This window comes from Podarcis melisellensis, assembly GCF_964234715.1.
Source record: "Podarcis melisellensis genome assembly, chromosome: 8".
Classification (NCBI taxonomy): Eukaryota; Metazoa; Chordata; class Lepidosauria; order Squamata; family Lacertidae; genus Podarcis; species Podarcis melisellensis.
The window spans coordinates 52,852,521-52,868,926 of NC_138540.1; the positions used below are offsets into that span (position 1 = coordinate 52,852,521).

The 16,406-nt window shown below is 45.3% G+C and overlaps 1 protein-coding gene across 1 annotated transcript in view; it reads right to left on the reverse strand.

Moving 5' to 3' along the window:
• The window catches only part of LOC309375854 (uncharacterized protein), a 43,318-nt gene extending 29,061 nt beyond the window's left edge, over nucleotides 1-14,257 (reverse strand). Inside the window, exons 1-10 of the mRNA XM_081921772.1 lie at nucleotides 14,029-14,257; nucleotides 11,060-11,264; nucleotides 9,751-9,880; nucleotides 8,929-9,062; nucleotides 8,100-8,253; nucleotides 6,702-6,806; nucleotides 5,799-5,915; nucleotides 5,038-5,178; nucleotides 4,703-4,783; nucleotides 1,126-1,273 (exon numbers count right to left, since the gene is read on the reverse strand). Of these exons, the coding sequence (XP_081777898.1) occupies nucleotides 1,126-1,273; nucleotides 4,703-4,783; nucleotides 5,038-5,178; nucleotides 5,799-5,915; nucleotides 6,702-6,806; nucleotides 8,100-8,253; nucleotides 8,929-9,062; nucleotides 9,751-9,880; nucleotides 11,060-11,264; nucleotides 14,029-14,242 (1,429 nt within the window). The 5' untranslated portion in view covers nucleotides 14,243-14,257. The remainder of the gene's footprint in view (nucleotides 1-1,125; nucleotides 1,274-4,702; nucleotides 4,784-5,037; nucleotides 5,179-5,798; nucleotides 5,916-6,701; nucleotides 6,807-8,099; nucleotides 8,254-8,928; nucleotides 9,063-9,750; nucleotides 9,881-11,059; nucleotides 11,265-14,028) is intronic.
• Nucleotides 14,258-16,406: the final 2,149 nt, after the last annotated feature.

Consider the following 16,406-nt stretch of genomic DNA (forward strand, 5'->3'; position numbering starts at 1 on the left):
CCAGGATATCCAAAAGATTGCCCTCATACAAGTCTGCTTGAGTGTTGAGATATGGGACAGAGGAGGAGAGAAAGAGAGCTTCTGTCTGTGCCACAAACCTGAAGAAGTGTATTTGGCAGAAATTTCAAGAAAGGGGCTTTTCAGTGACCGCTCCTGGACTTTCGATATCTCGGCCAAAGGAAGCCCACACAGCCCATTCTCTGATGACCTTCTATCAGCAAGCAAAGCTAGTGTGGCACAGAGGGTGGAATGTTGGACCTAGAAGCTGCGAGACCCGGGTTCAAATCCCCACTTGGCCATGCAGCTAATTGTGTAACCTTGGCTAGTCACTGCCTCTCAGCCTAAACTACAGCAAAAAGGTTGTTGTACGGGGATTAAATGAGGATGCTACCTTGAGCTCCTTGCAGAAAAAAAGAGAGTAGAATATAAATGCAGTAAATAAATTGGGGGGGGGGAATCTGACAGGGTTTTGGTCACCAAAGTTAACTTATAATATCAACTGTAAATATGCAGTGCTTTTTCTGGGTGGACACAGGGGGACGCATACCCCAAAACATTTTGTGAATCTTTGTACTTTAACCCATTTACTGTATTTATTTTTCCCAATTTGAACTATAAAATGGTGCTTTTCTTGAGTCAAAATGAGAGTACCCCCTAAACATACTTTTATGGGGGGAAAGCACTGGTTTCATGGAAGACATTTTATCTGTGTGGGTCTAATGGTTTTGAATGTTATTTTGTATTTCACTTCGTACTTTGCTGTGGTTCCACTGGGTGGAAAAGTGGGGTTAGAAATTGATCTATCATAAATAAAATGCATACTCCACCTGGCATAGGATCAGAGGACAGGTTGTGGGGAGAGCAAAAGGGTGAGGCAGGCTGAATCCACCCCCTGGACCAGCAGCATCTCTCCCCCCCCCCCCCGCAAGTATTTTTTTCTCATCCGGGTTGGGTTCCAAGACTAGAACCCAGCACCTCTTGACAATCATGGAGCCTCTAGAAATTTCCCCAATGCAAGAGCTTCTAATGAGATCTTATGATGAAGGTTGGTATATAAATCTAATAAATAAAATAGATAAATAACGCTTTTCTGTGGTCATTCCGTTATTTCAAAGGTGAATTCACCTCTATGATATCTAGCTATCTCAACACCAGGAGCAACAAAAAACATATCTCCCATCATGTCCAGAAAGCCATCTCGTAACTTGACACGGTCCTTGGTGTCTCCCAAGTATTCATCCAGTGCCATCTGCAGAGGCTCAGGTAATAAATTCTGCAAGGAAAGGAGGGAGCAGGCACATTAGAGAAGGCCATGGGAACCACTTCCCCTCCTGCGACATCCATTGCCCAGCAAATGCCGCCAGGGAAATGGGTGCAGCAGCTGGGCTCTTCCAGGAAACAACAGCGACAACACATGACAAGGAGAGGAAACCTCTGGCTTGTGGGCCACTCACAGCCCTCAAAGCTTTGGGATCTGGCACCCACACATCTGCTTCCTGCCCCCAAACATGGCAATTAGGCTTAAAAGGAAACAGGTTTCTCCCCCTCCCCAAGGCTAATTTATCATGCAAGGAGAGAGGAATTGGAATGGGCTGGGGGGGAGCTGGGAAGAAAACAACCCTCTCCTCAATTGCACCTTTGCACAACAGGGTTAGTGAGAGCATCCCACTCATGTGAATGGGAACAATTTCAGGGAAGTGGGAGGAGGAAAGGGGAGAGGCAAAAGAAAGGCAGCTTTAAATGTCTGTGTCAAGGGTGTGTGTAGGTGTGAATGGATGGATTTGTGGAGGGGTGTAAATGATGCACCCCCTATTGGATGAGATTCATAAAGACCAAACAGGCTTTCTCCCAGGGAGACATATGTCAGACAATGTGAGGAACATTATAGACATTTTGGAGCTTTTAGAGACGAACATAAACAGAAAAGCAGTTTTGATCTTTGTAGACGCGGAGAAAGCCTTTGATAACATTAGCTGGAGCTTTATGAAGAAGAATCTGCAAGGGATGGGGGTAGGCCAAAAATTTGAAAATGGTATAGGTGCAATATACTCTGAGCAAAAGGCCAAACTAATTGTGAATGGTATGGTGATGGATGAGATCCCGATAGAAAAAGGGACACGACAGGGATGCCCAATATCCCCCCTATTGTTTATATCGGTCCTGGAGGTACTGTTAAACATGATTAGAAGAGACCAGCTGGTGGAAGGGATACAGCTCGGAGCTAAACATTATAAGTTAAGAGCATTTGCAGATGACTTAGTTTTGACCTTACAAAAACCAGAAGCCAGTACAAAAAGGGTATTGGAGCTTATTGAAAAATTTGGTCAAGTGGCAGGTTTTAAATTAAACAAACAGAAGACAAAGGTGTTGGGAAAAAATTTAACAATGGAGGAAAAAGATAGTTTCCAAAGGGAAACGGGTTTGGAAATAACAAAAAAAGTGAAATATCTGGGGGTGAATTTAACATCTAAGAATATGAATCTGTTTAAGGATAATTATGAGAAATGTTGGTTGGAAGTGAAGAAAGATCTTGACATTTGGTCTAGACTAAGACTTTCCTTGTTAGGCCGAATTGCTGTTATTAAGATGAATGTATTGCCGAGATTGTTGTTTCTGTTCCAGACACTACAAATTTTGGACAAGATGGACTGTTTCAAGAAGTGGCAGAAGGATATATCCAATTTTGTCTGGCAGGGCAAAAAACCCAGAATAAAATTTAAGATTTTAACTGATTCAAAGGATAGAGGGGGCTTTGCCCTGCCGGACTTAAGACTTTATTATGAGGCAGCAGCTTTTTGCTGGCTGAAACAATGGCTACTTCTTGAGAATACAGATGTCTTGGATTTGGAGGGATATGATAATAACTTCGGCTGGCATGCATATTTGTGGTATGACAAGGTAAAGGTTCATAGAGGCTTTAAAAACCACATTGTCAGAAAAGCATTATTTAATGTGTGGATTCGTTATAAGGATTTGTTGGAGAATAAAACCCCCAGGTGGTTGTCACCCATGGAAGCCAAGGCGGTAAAAAAACTTAATATGGAATCAGATTGGCCAAAATATTATGAAATTATAGAATACGATGGTGAAAAGCCTAAATTACAGAGCTTTGAGAAACTAAAATCTAAAGTTCGAGACTGGTTACATTATCATCAGATTAATGAGATGTTTAAGCAAGACAGGAGACTAGGGTTTCAGAAGGAGAGGTCAAAGTTAGAAACAGAACTATTGGAATCCAATACTAAGAATTTGTCTAAAATGTATAATTTGCTGCTGAAATGGAACACTCAAGATGAAACAGTAAAGTCAGCAATGATTAAGTGGGCACAGGATGTTGGACATGATATTATGTTTGCAGACTGGGAACAGTTATGGACCACAGGCATCAAATTTACGGCATGTAGTGCCCTAAAAGAGAACATAATGAAAATGATCTATAGGTGGTACATGACCCCAGTCAAGCTTGCAAAGATATATCATTTGCCCAATAACAAGTGCTGGAAGTGTAATGAATGTGAAGGAACCTTTTATCATCTTTGGTGGACCTGTCCAAGGATTAAGGCCTACTGGGAAATGATCTATAATGAAATTAAGAAGGTCCTAAAGTGGACATTTGTAAAGAAGCCGGAGGCCTTTCTCCTGGGCATGGTCGACCAAACGATTCCAAAGAAAGATAGAACTTTTTTCATGTATGGAACCACGGCAGCAAGAATTCTTCTAGCAAAGTATTGGAAGACTCAAGAGCTACCTACTCTGGAAGAATGGCAGATCAAGGTGATTGAATATATGGGACTAGCAGAGATGACTGGCAGAATCCGCGACCAGAGGAGAGAGACGGTGGAAGAGGACTGGAAAAAATTTAAAGTGTATCTTAAGAATTTTTGTAAAATTTTGGAATGAGAAGATGTCAAGGGTCATGAAATTAGAGAATTTATAGTTGTTAAAATCTAAATTTAAGAGAATTAAAAGAAAGTTGTGTTTTTTTTTTAAATTGAAGGAAGGATTGCTTAAAGCTAATTTAAAAAATAAGGGTGCAGTGATGGGAAGGTTTGGGGAAGTCATGTATGTTTGTTTGTATGTTTTTCTTCCTTTTTTCTTTTGTTGTCTATTCTGTTTTCTATACTGTTGAAAATTAATAAAAATTTAATTAAAAAAAAAAGTAAATGATGCACCCCTGACAGGGAGGGAAGGGGTGGGGAACCAGTGATGAAGATTTCATCCCACCTCGCTGGTTTCCATAACAGCAGGGAAGGGGCCAGAGACCTCTACCAAAACTTTGAGGGGATCTACCTGTTGAACATCCCTGCTTTAAGACATGCAAAGCGGCAGCAGAGATGCCTGTTCGCAAAAGAAAGCAAAGGGGCCGCTGGTTTTCCTCCACTGCCACCAGCTGCTTGTGGGTGGGTCTCACACTCTGCAAAGGTGTGGAGGCTCCCACCACCACCACACCCAGAGTTTTTGTTCTTGTTTCTGTAACTGGCACCTGATGTTGTGGATCATTTGATCCTAGATGCATGTTTAATCCCTGCTTTAAAGGCTGCAGAAATGAAACCAGAAAGGCTGGAAGGGAAAGGCCTTTGGAAGGGGCCGGCCCTGTTCTGCAGGTGTTTCTTCTGCCCCTCTTTATGTTATCTCCCCTTTCCCATACACACTGGAGCTTGTAGAAAGCTGAGTAAGTAGGGCTCGTTGGCTTCTCTCTTACCATGGAGGCGGTTATCCGCTGAAACAACGCAATGACGGTCTCCTTATCCATGCCTTCAGTTATGCCGGAGATGTTCATTGCCTGTGGAATTAAATAGAGACTTCACATTCAATATCATCCAAGGAATATGGAACCCTGCGTTCACATTTCACTCATTTTACCTGAGTTTGTAAAGCCACAAAAGACATGGTAAATCCATAAAGAGGAGGAGGAAGAAGGGAAGGAGGGGCAGGGAGTTGCAGCAACCATCATTCGCTTTCAAAATATTATTCAAAAGCACCAGACTCTATTGCAGCCGCACATCAGGGTACAAAAATAAATTGTGAGCAACTTACCGCAGGAACAACCCATCCGTATTCGTGATTATTCACACCTAATAGATATGGGACAGTGTTGAATTCCTTTGAGGCCAGTAGTTCCTTGGGTGCCTTTCGAAGGAACTCTCCATCAACTACTGCGGGGATAATCCCAAATCCCTGTTTGTTTTTAAAGGAAAGTTCTCTTTAATGTGTGTTGGATCCCTAGAAACAACTGCAAAAGTTATGTATAACAAGAATGAAGCAAAACTGGAGAATTCCAAAAAGTAGGGACATAGGAAGCTGCCTTATTACAAGCCAGACCACATCTAGCTGAATATTATCTCCACTGACTGGTAGCCACGCTCCAAGGTTTTGGGCATGGGCCTTTGCCACTCCGACCTGGAGATGCTGGGATTAAATCTGGAACCTTCCACACGCAAGCATGATTCTCTCCCACTAAGCTGTAGCCTTTCCCCAAAGTGTTAATATACTTGAAACCCGACCAAGAAGAATTTGGAATGAGAAAAATACATGTGTGTATGACGCAAAATGATGAATCGCCAAATAAAAAGACCCTGGAGAAGCATGGACTTAGTCCAAACAAACCTTTCGGCATGTGTGTATAGTTGCCCCCTTGGATAACAATGCAAACTCCCTCATGTTTAAATCTTTTTCATCTAGGAAGATTCCAACAGTTTGTGGCCCACATACCTCCCGACCCAAATAAACAAAGGAGAGCAAAAACAGAGCGGAAGAGCATCACATTATGTGGATGTCGTTGAAGTTTTCAGACTCACCAGGGTCAAGTTGGTATTCACGGTTCTGAGTTCTTCTTCTGTTTTGCTCCTCAAGCATTTAACCAGCGCAGAACTGCTGGCCTCACAGCCAGAGGCTTTTGCAATTTTATGTGAGAACTTTTGATGGAGGAGGGGGAATAAAATAATAATACAGATTAGAAGAGGAGAAGGAGGAGGAGTTTGGATTTGATATCCCGCTTTATCACTACCCTAAGGAGTCTCAAAGCGGCTAACAATCTCCTTTCCCTTCCTCCCCCACAACAAACACTCTGTGAGGTGAGTGGGGCTGAGAGACTTCAAAGAAGTGTGACTAGCCCAAGGTCACCCAACAGCTGCATGTGGAGGAGCAAGGAAGCGAACCCGGTTCACCAGATTACGAGTCCACCGCTCTTAACCACTACACCACAAAGCAATTGGCACTGCATTGACGGTGAACAGTCACAAAAGCCTGACATTTCCATGGGCTTGTTTGAAGCAGAGCTTGAGGCTGTCACTCGTCTCAGGGTGGTTGTCATCCTGAAACAAGGACCTCTGTCTCCGGAATGGATCCCGTTCGCATCCAGAGGTACCACTGTACTGTAAATCGCAGTTCCATGTTCCCTCCCAGCAAATTATTGCAGGCTTTCCTTAGGCATCTGATTGGCCATTGTGAAAATAGGATGCTGGACTAGATGGGGCCCCCTTGGCTACAGAGCTCTGCTCATGCTCAGAGGCTGTCTCTCTTCCATCTTTTTGAATGCTTTGATTCACCCCTTATATCAGTCTGTTTTGATTAATATCTGAGAGATGCTTAAGCTGCAATCCTCAAACTTTCATTCCCTGGAACAGTCCAAAGCAGTTTGGGAACCAGACTATTGCTCTTAAGGGTACTGTCTCCCTGCACAACAACAACAACAGACTCACTTGAGCAAGGACTTCTGGGCAGCTAGTGATGAGGCCTGGAAGCTGAGTGACTCCGCTCTCAGAGATGGCCCTGTGGAACAAGCCCTTGGACAAGGGGGACAGGAGCTGCAGCAGAGGAAGAAGGAGGGCAGGCGAGAGACACAAAACAAGGCATTCAAGATCAAAGATGTATTGTTGTACGGCATTTACTGTATTTATTTTCAGTATTTACATACTGTCCCCAAACTAAAGTTTTCTGTGCAGTTCAAAAGTAATAATTAAATACATACATTAAAAAAAAAACCGGGAGCAAAATCCAAGGCAATGCATTCACCATCTCAAGTGGAGTGGTTTGGAGTCACATTTTTCAAAACCTACTGGATTATCCCTGGATCAGGGCAATCTAAATTCACAGGTTATCAGCAGGAGAGCAGCTGTCTGAGGGGGATGTCTTGTGTAGGGCATTACAGTCGTACTTTGGAAGTAGAACGGAATCTGTTTCAGAAGTCCATTCAACCTCCAAAATGTACAAAAACCAAAGCGTGGAAGCTCCTGCAGCCAATCGAAAGCTGCGCTGGACGTTTGGCTTCCAAAAATAGTTCGCAAACTGGAACAGTCACTTCTGGGTTTGCAGTGTTCAGGAGCCAAAACGTTCGAGTACTAAGCTGTTCAAAAACCAAGGTACGGCTGTACTTAAATGGGAATGCAAACAGCTTCAAACGCACATTAAGCTCAGGTGTGAACAATCCTTGCATTATCTCAGTGGAAAGCTGGCTGTGCTGGGTGTAATGGGTGTGCATTTTACCTTTACTCACTGCTTTGGATGCAAGCTACAACCTTGTTTTGGTTTTCCAAAGCTTCAGGTGTCACCACCCTCCTCTCTCCATGCAAGTCAATGGAGACAGTACAGTCTCCATTGGCTGACAAGTGGAAAATAAAGCCTTGCAAGCCCTAAATAGAGTCTATTCTCCCAAAGGTAGATGTGGGCTCCCCCCACCAGCACTGTCTCCATGGCACAGGTGGCTCTGAATGCAGCTCTCAAATGCCCAGTGAAGCTCCTGAGCTGAGCAGGTCCAGAGTTTCAGAGGCAACCTGCTTTGCTTCAGACTATTTTGTGGAAGACGTAACATTTCTTGCAAAGGCAGCTGTTGTGTCTGAGAACTAGAGCTGATCGGCCCTTACAGTCCTTCCACACAAATACCCTTCTCTCCCCCAAACTATCTTAGTTTTGCCAGTTGTGTCCTGTAATACGGAGGAAGCACTTTGTTGTTGGTCTTGGAAATGCTTGGAGATCTACAGCATAAAAGCAATTTACAACTGGATCCAGATCTTTCTTCTGCCCACCTCCCAGCCCCAGTTTAGAGATCTCTGGCAGAGTCCTCAGAGCCTTTGCGATCTCCATATTTAGTGGATCCCTACCTGAGCACCAACACTAAATGCTCCTGCAGACTCTCCAAATATAGTCACAGAATTGGGATCTCCTCCAAAATGTGCAATGTTCTCCTGAACCCACTGGAGAGCAGCTACTTGATCCAGCAATCCCCAGTTTCCACGGGCATCACTGCTACCAGTGCTAAAAGAAAGGCAATAGTCAAGCGATGGATAAACTACTAGATGGTTAACATGCATCCCCCACCCCCAAATGATCTATCTCTGCTCTGCAAGGAGATAAGCTCAAGGTTTGACCTGAAAAGTGAGCAATCTTCTGCCTCAGAACCACCACTCTGGAATGGGCAACAGCAGCCAGGTAGCGCAAAGTGAGAATTTCCTCCAGGATCCTTCTCATTTCATCCATTCATGTGTCTCCTCTGTCCCCCCATTTTTCCATCATTCAGCCCTTCTTTCGGGACCCTATTGCTTGGGACTTCCAGCTTCTCAACTTCACAGGCTGTTTTCACTAATATATGCCTTTTCTTCCACATTCCCCCTAATATGTGTTTCCACATGCATTTTCTGGCTGGATAACTGTATCACAAAATTTGGAGAAATACTAATTTCAAAGGGTAGCAGGTCTTTTGGTTGTGTCTTATTTTGCGTGGTGCAAATCAGAAGATGCAGCGATGAAGCAAATTGGATTCCCTTCCTCTTCCCTTTTCTTTCTACCTCCCTTCCTCTCCTTGCAAAGCTTTTTATTTATTACTCCTAGCAAGAGAAGCAAAGGCATATCTAATCTTCACCAAAGAGATTGCATGTGCCCTGTGTACCTTTAAGTTAGTGCAGCTTTTTCAAGTGTTAGAAACTATCTCACCTGAAGAATCCTGGGAGACCCAGCCTGTACTGAATCGCAACGACTACCACCTTTTCATAAGCAGCCAAGGCTGATCCATCATTCATAAAAGCTCCACCTAATATCAGAGCCCCTCCGTGGATCCAGACCATGACCTGGGAAAATACACAAAATAAAAGGAACTTGCTATAACAGCAACATTCCTGGCACAGACCAGCTTGGTTTTAATGGAGCAACAGGGCCAGCACTAAAAGAGCTTTCAAGAGAAGTTGGGTGCTCTGCACCAGGAGCCAGTGGAGCAGCTGAAAGGCAGAATCCATGCCATTGCAGCAATAAAACCGCTACCACATTTGCAAAGCTACTAAGCAGGTTCCAGTATGGTTTCAGATTGGATGGGGAATCGGACTCTACGAGGGGTTGGGGTGAACCCAGAAGCCCAGCTGCAGAGCATCCAGAGTGGCTGAGGAGATCCAGGGAGTAGATAGGCAGCTGAAGGGCTTGGACTGTGAAGAGACGCCAGTCAAAAGCTGAGGAAACGGAGGGGAATGTCTCAGAGAAGAGTGAACTACAGGCTGAAGGTAAAGAGTTGCTGCTGGTTGTTTTCTTCACTCCATGTCTGCCAGCTGTGGAAAGAAAGGTGCAAGAAGCATGTGTGCATGTGCGAGTGGAGCATGGGCAATTAAAGGTGGGGGGGAGCAACAGCCCCATAACATTGTGGGTTGCTGTTTCTGTCCTCTGCCCTGCTGGCCTCAAGAGCAACTGCCTCTGATCCTGCGCTGCTTCTGGTTGCACATTTGCAGGCAGCATGAGGCGATAATTTCAAGGAAGGCTTTGTTTGCTTACAGGCAATTTGGCCTTGGTGTCTGGGGTAAAAACATTCAGGTAAAGACAATCTTCGGCCACTGCTAAGTCGGGAAGCGTCATATTCAGAATCTTGCTAAAGTCAGCCAGCCATCCCAAGTCTTGCAGGCACCTTTGAAACAGATGAGAAGAAAGAAAAGGATATGAAAGGACGGTCAGGCTAAGGAGAGCGGAGCTCTTATGTGTCACGCTCATGGTTGGTGTGTGTGAGAGAGATTTAAACAGCTTTCACCACCACCTGCCTTCTCAGAAACCCAGAGAGATGTAGCCAATGTGTGCCTGGCAGGGGCTCCAACTGAGAATTCAAGCTACAATTCACAGGATTACTCGGGAGAAACCAAATTGCTGTAGACCAGAATACATTTGCATGCAGGACAGAAGTTCATGGATCTGCTTGTCTCCAGTAGCCACTGCTCCTGTGGGCGGTTCCCACTGACTCATAGCTTGACAAGAGCCTTGCGTGCTCTGCTCCTCATTAACCAGAAAAGAGGCCCTGGGGCATTCAATGTGGTCAGACTGGAAAAGCTGGAACTGCAGTTCTTTTGCACAGAAGCTCCTCTGTCGCCTGCTGCCTTAAAGATGGGCATGTTTGCTCAGCAGCCCAGCCCCTGCTCTCAGTTCCATGGGGGGGGTGATAGGGGAAACACCCCCAAAGCAGCACTGCTGATGCCTAGAAGCAAACTGTGTGGACTGCCCAATTTGCGCTGTTCCCACAGTCACCCCCACCACCTGAAAGGAGGGCAGGTGAACAACACGGAGTAAAACCTCCTTATCCCTCAGCTCCAGAGGCTGGCGGTTCCTTGGGGAAATTAGGTGCCCTCTGAATGCTGGATTAAACAGGTGCAAAGTCCCTTTGGCTTGGAAGACAGATACTGCCCCAGCCCTTGAATGGAGCCATGGGGAGGCTGTAGTTGCCTCCAATAGACTCATGACGGGTTTGAGGGCCAGGGAGCATCTTCTCATTTGTTTACTTAAAGAGCTATATCCCTGTTTCTTCCCAAAGAACTGTGCTCCCAAATAGCTTTCCTATCTTAAAGCAAACTAGAGTTATCCAGACAATGTTTCAGGTTTTGCCCCTTTCTGACCTGAGAGAATTGTTTTTACCAATGGACACAGATTAACATAGCTGTTCTTTCTGTACCAAATGGCACTCTTCTTGCTTACAGCAGAGGATTTGAGGTGGGTCTGAAAACCATTTTGCTACCAACTAAAAGCAAGACAGGAAAAGGACCTTCATATTAATCTAGCCCAAGGAGGATGTCCAGCAAAGTCACATTTGGCTCATTCTTACACGGGAGGGATAGACGTTGACTCCCTCACATGGCTCCACGGTTCCGCTGGTTGCGGTGGGGAGAATCTCAGGGCTCCGACCGGCGGTTTGGCAAAAGGGATCCCAAGGAAGACATTCACAGGCTGGTCGATGCCCTGCACGCTGGCCAGCATGCCCTGCAAGGGCCCATACTTGGTAACCACTTCGGGACGGTCATTTCTTTGGCCTACAAAAGATGAACATGAAGACCAGGGGCAGGCGGCCTTGCAAACAAGGAGGCGCTTCTCACAGCATCATCCATCATTAATTTTACTTGCCATAAAGACTTATAAGGGGGTTGCAAATGGAAAACAAGTTTTAAGAATATGGCCAAACACAAATGCAATGAAAACAAACATCCTTAATAAACAAGCCGATGAAACAGCAAAAAGTAACGGTTAAGAATGAATGGGAAGTCAGGCGATAGTTGCACCTAAAAAGGGGTGTCTTGATGGACAGACGGAATGCTACTACAAATTGGGAGAGCATTCCACAACACGGTGGCTGCCTGTGAAAAAGCCCCGCCTCTTGTGTTATTCCTCTTTTAAAGCCATCCAAGTTGGTGACTTTCAGCTGCCTCCTGTGGGAGCTAATTACCGGTACATTGATCCTGTGTTTGCATCTCGCTTTTCTTCCCAGGAGGCCAGGGTTGGTAAGTTTTCTTTCCCTCCCTCTTTTTACATTCGCAACAGCCTTGCGATGTAGGTTCGGCTAAATTATTATATATACATGAGTAACAGCTCTTGCCAACAGATTGCAGAAGCCAGAAGGATGCAATGCAGGGGCCCCAATCCCCATACAATGTAGCAGCCCTGTCAAATTCTGTTGACACCCCTGTTTGGAGGATATTGAGTAATAAGCAGCTTTGTGGTATTCCCATGTGCTAACCCACCAGAGCACCCTGTATTAGCACATTTGAACGGAAACGATGGATGTGTGGAAGTCCTGATGCAATGTACCCACAGAGGTTAATGTCTCTCCCCAGCCCCACTTGCCCTGTTGTGAGGAGTTGAGCTGCGTAATTCTACAGAGCCTCCATGTTCAGAGGCAGTCGTATGCCTTGGAGTCACAGGAGCTGGGGGCAAAGAACAAGGCGAGGCCTATTGTGAGCTTTTCCGGCCTTGCACCTTGTCCTGGCTGGCTGGCTGCTCTTTGGACAAACCCCAACTCTGAGAAAGTGGATCTGATCACAGCATAACAAGTCTTATGTAGTTCATATTGTTTGAAGTGTTCCTAATAAGAGATTATTAAATTAGTGGCTCTTTTGCCTTCAGATTCTGCTGCCGCCACTATTACTTCAACTTTTTTTTCCAGTGAAGGTGTTTTATTAGTACTTTATCGTTACCATCAACTTCCCCAGGAACACTTTTGCAACTGCCCAAGGAGCAGAGGCTGAATTAAAATGCAGGACCACTCAGGGCTTAGCCACACTTCCCTCACCCTGGAGAAAACTGTTCTTTAGTGAATGGCAATTCGGGTTTTCTCCGGACTGACGTTTGTTCCAATTTAGCACTAAAGAGGAGGGTTTCCTTGGGAAAGAAGGAGGGCAAGGGGGAAACTGCTTGGACCTATGCTGTCTAGGCATAGGACAATCAGACGTGTGAATGGGACCTCAGGAGTCACAGATCAGCCCCTGTCCCCTGTGGACTAAATGGCCCCTCACGCCCCCCCCCCATTGGAAACCTGCTTTGTTCAATTGTACTCGAGTCTGCTTTTCAATTCCAGGCCAAAATATTTTGATTTGTCCAGGCTTCTTAAATTCACTGTATTGTCTTTGCTGAATAGTGTTTGGTCTATTATTTTCTCAGCTTCCACAATGCTGTTTTTATTTCTTGTAATTGTTTTGATATTCGTTTGTGTTGGGTTTTTTTGTACAGTACACTCTGGCGTTCACATTTTGGATGAAGGCAGAATTGAGATATATTAAGAATAAACAAATACATACATAATTCTAAAATAAATTCCAACTCTTAACAATAATACATAAATAAACAACTTCAAACAAAACAGCGGAGTCTATATTGGGAATTCTGCCCCAAATGTTTTCTTCTTTTGTTATTCAACTCTCTCTTTTTTTTGACACACACATCTATAAAGGATAGATTAAGGAGCAAACTATAAAATTACCCTGGCTAATAATGCACATGTCTCATTTGTAATAGTGCAGGTTTCCTATGAAATATTTAATTTCAACTTGACTCACCCACTTCAATATCATTTTCCCTCTGTCAAAGCATTGTGTAAAGCTATAGCATGCACTTGGTGGTATCCCATTTCCCCTACAATAATCAAGACTGTTAATCCACCTTAACCTAAAGTTGTCCAGCCTGCTTTTGTCCTCCAAATCTAATAAAAAGAGTTAGTTGGCTATTGAAGCATAATCCCTATTGAAGCATGAACTATGTGTCCAATGAGGTTTACTCTTGGGGACCTATGCCAAGGATTGCAGCCTATGGGTCCCATCAGCATAGCCTTTGCCTGAGAGGAGTCTTCTTAAACTTCCCCACAATAAGCAAAATAAGCTGTATTTACCCCCTGCTGCAGTTCCAGCGATGGACAGGCCGCAGAGCAGAACTCCAAACAGCCAACTCTTGCCAGAAGCTGACATGTTCTTCCCTGCCTGGGAGAGTTTGTTGCTTTGCTTTGAAAAGCACAAAGGTCTCCAAGGGGGAGGAGGAAGTGCCAGCTAAGGGTGTGTGGTGAAAGGAGCACCAAACATGAAGGGGGAAAGGGCCCAAATAAGGGCTGAAAATTGAACTGCCTTTCCATTATGCCCTAGGGCAAAATAAATCAAACAAACAAAAAACCCGCCTGTTTGGAAGCTGTCCAACTGGGTCTTATCAATGCAACCTAAACAGAGCGCTTCCAATATCTGACACAGGGAAACAGAATTCCTCACTGCAAGAGGGAGCGGTCCTGGCAACTCTCAAAGAGGCCGTGTTGAAACTCACCCCTCTGCAGAAATGGCCTGGACCCAGGAGCAACCCTGGGCTGCTTCGATGCAAACACTCCCTTCACAGGCAAGGCTCCCAGCGAGCTCCCGGCTCTCCAGGACTGCACTGATTTTCTAGATCCATTTGAGCTGAGCTTTAGGTTTGGTTTTAAAACAGAAATTATTTGGGCCACATTGTCCAGCTGGTTGGGTTTTATCTGGATTCTTCCCATGCCACCCAGCGTCTGTTCATGCCTTTAGCTAGCAAGGATTCCCAGCTTTATACAGTGGTACCTCGGGTTACAGACGCTTCAGGTTACAGACTCCATTAACCCAGTAATAGTACCTCAGGTTAAGAACGTTTCTTCAGGACAAGAACAGAAATCGCGCAGTAGCAGCAGTAGGAGACCCCATTATCTAAAGTGGTACCTCGGGTTAAGAAGAGTTTCAGGTTAAGAACGGACCTCCAGAACGAATTAAGTTCTTAACCCTTGCTACCACTGTATGCAGGTTTTTAGCACTATCCTTCCAGGCAGCTGCAATCAGCTGAAATGGATCTGTGACTATAGATGCTATTGTGTCTTCATAATTGTAGTAGAAGTAGTAGTAATTGCTTTCATTGTAGTGGAACAATGTCACCCAACAAATTTGTTAACTTCACCTGGACCTGCAATGTACAGCTGTTCTATTGCTATTTCCCTTACAGGTGGCCCTGTGCCCAACTGAGGCTGGCAGTCAGGCTGCTGTGCTGGTTTGTAGTCCATAGGAGGAAGAACTCCAGAGGGTTGCGAATGCCTTTTCTGCTCTGCTCTGCTCTGCTCTGCTCTGCACTCAACCAACGAAAGCACATGCCCCTCCTTGGCCATTCATTAGCCCCAGTGTGGGGTAGGAGACCCGCCTTATAAGCGACCTCTGTCCTTATCAGTAAAGGAATCTACAGTTGTTTGCAATTCTTCAGCTCCAGATTCTCCACTTGTATTTTCACCTGGAGCTCTCTTGGCCCCTTACTAGTTTTGCACCAGGGTCCAGTGCAGCCTGACCTTAGCCTCCCTCTTCAATTTTTGCACCCAGCCCTCACGTCTATTCCCTAACCTCAGCCCATTTACCGGTATATGCTAGATCCAGCCTCTCTGGCCAGCTTTTGCTTCCCTCCTCTAGCCCAAGTGTTGACCTGGATCACCTTTTTTCAGCAACCCTCCCACTTCAGGAAGCAAATTATTTAAGTCACTGTCCCTTTAAGTCTTCCAGCCACTGCTATGGGATGCTCCAGAACAGACTTCTCTGGGGCCATCTTGTTTCCCTCCCTGACTTCTCTCCACCACACTTCCCTTCTCCTTGTATTGGTTGCCTTTCTTCATTCTGGTGCAAAGCTCTAGATTCCCTCTTAGACACCTGTTTTCTCTTCTGGTTAATTATCTGTGTGGGTTTTTTTGTTGGTTTTTTTTTTGCTTCTTTGGGAGGATTTGAGGAGAGCGAAGGTTCTGAGAACCACACCATGCAGGGTTCAGGGCAACCTGCGAAGGGGTGCCTGCATTTGGCCACCCATCACCACGGCTTTTGGGGACAATCCACATTTGCAGGCTGCTGCTGGTTTGAAAAGGTTTATGTCTAGCACCTCCAATAACTCCAACACATAGCCACAAGTCTCTAACTGGGGAAAATGCTTCCTCTCAGCACTTGCAGCCTTCCGTTGCTTTCTACCTGCTTCATTTCCCAGGTCTCGCAGTCCTTTCTGCCCCTGCACAGCCCAAACATGGGTCATGTGCATTCCTGTTGTCTGTCCTGTCTGTCCATCTTCTACATCCTTAGCGCCCCTCCCTGCTCCTTAAATGGGAACCTAGTGGCATAGCATGGGTGGGGCCACAGCAGCGGTTGCCCTGGGTGCAAAATTCTTACGGACACAAAATCTCAAAAAGAAAAAAAAGTAGTAATAAAAAAATAGTGCACCTTTCCCCTTGCACAGAAAATCTCCCAATGTTTGCATGGGTGAACGGAGGAGCGGATTTGGGTGATAGCTGGTTGCCAGGGCACGCTCTGCACAGGCTTTTTAAATATACTGTACCTGCTCCTGACCAATTCCCCGTCCTGCTCTCTGCCATGCTTGACACTCATGGGGCACCATGACTGCCACTTGGGTAGGTTGCTGTGCCATTTCCCCTTCGTTCCAACCTGTCGGCGGGTGGTGCAGGGATATTTGCCTTGCCCCGGGTGCTGGCAACCCACGCTATGCCAGTGGGGGGATCTAAGCTGTTAGTCTGGACAGGGTGGTGTGTTTATGGAGTTCATGCTCCACATTTCAACTGACTAGCCAATTAATTATCTGTAGCTGTTTGCAAAAAACAGGTGCAACTATTTTGGCACTATGTGATAATAAGCAGTCTTTTGTTTTATCCAAAT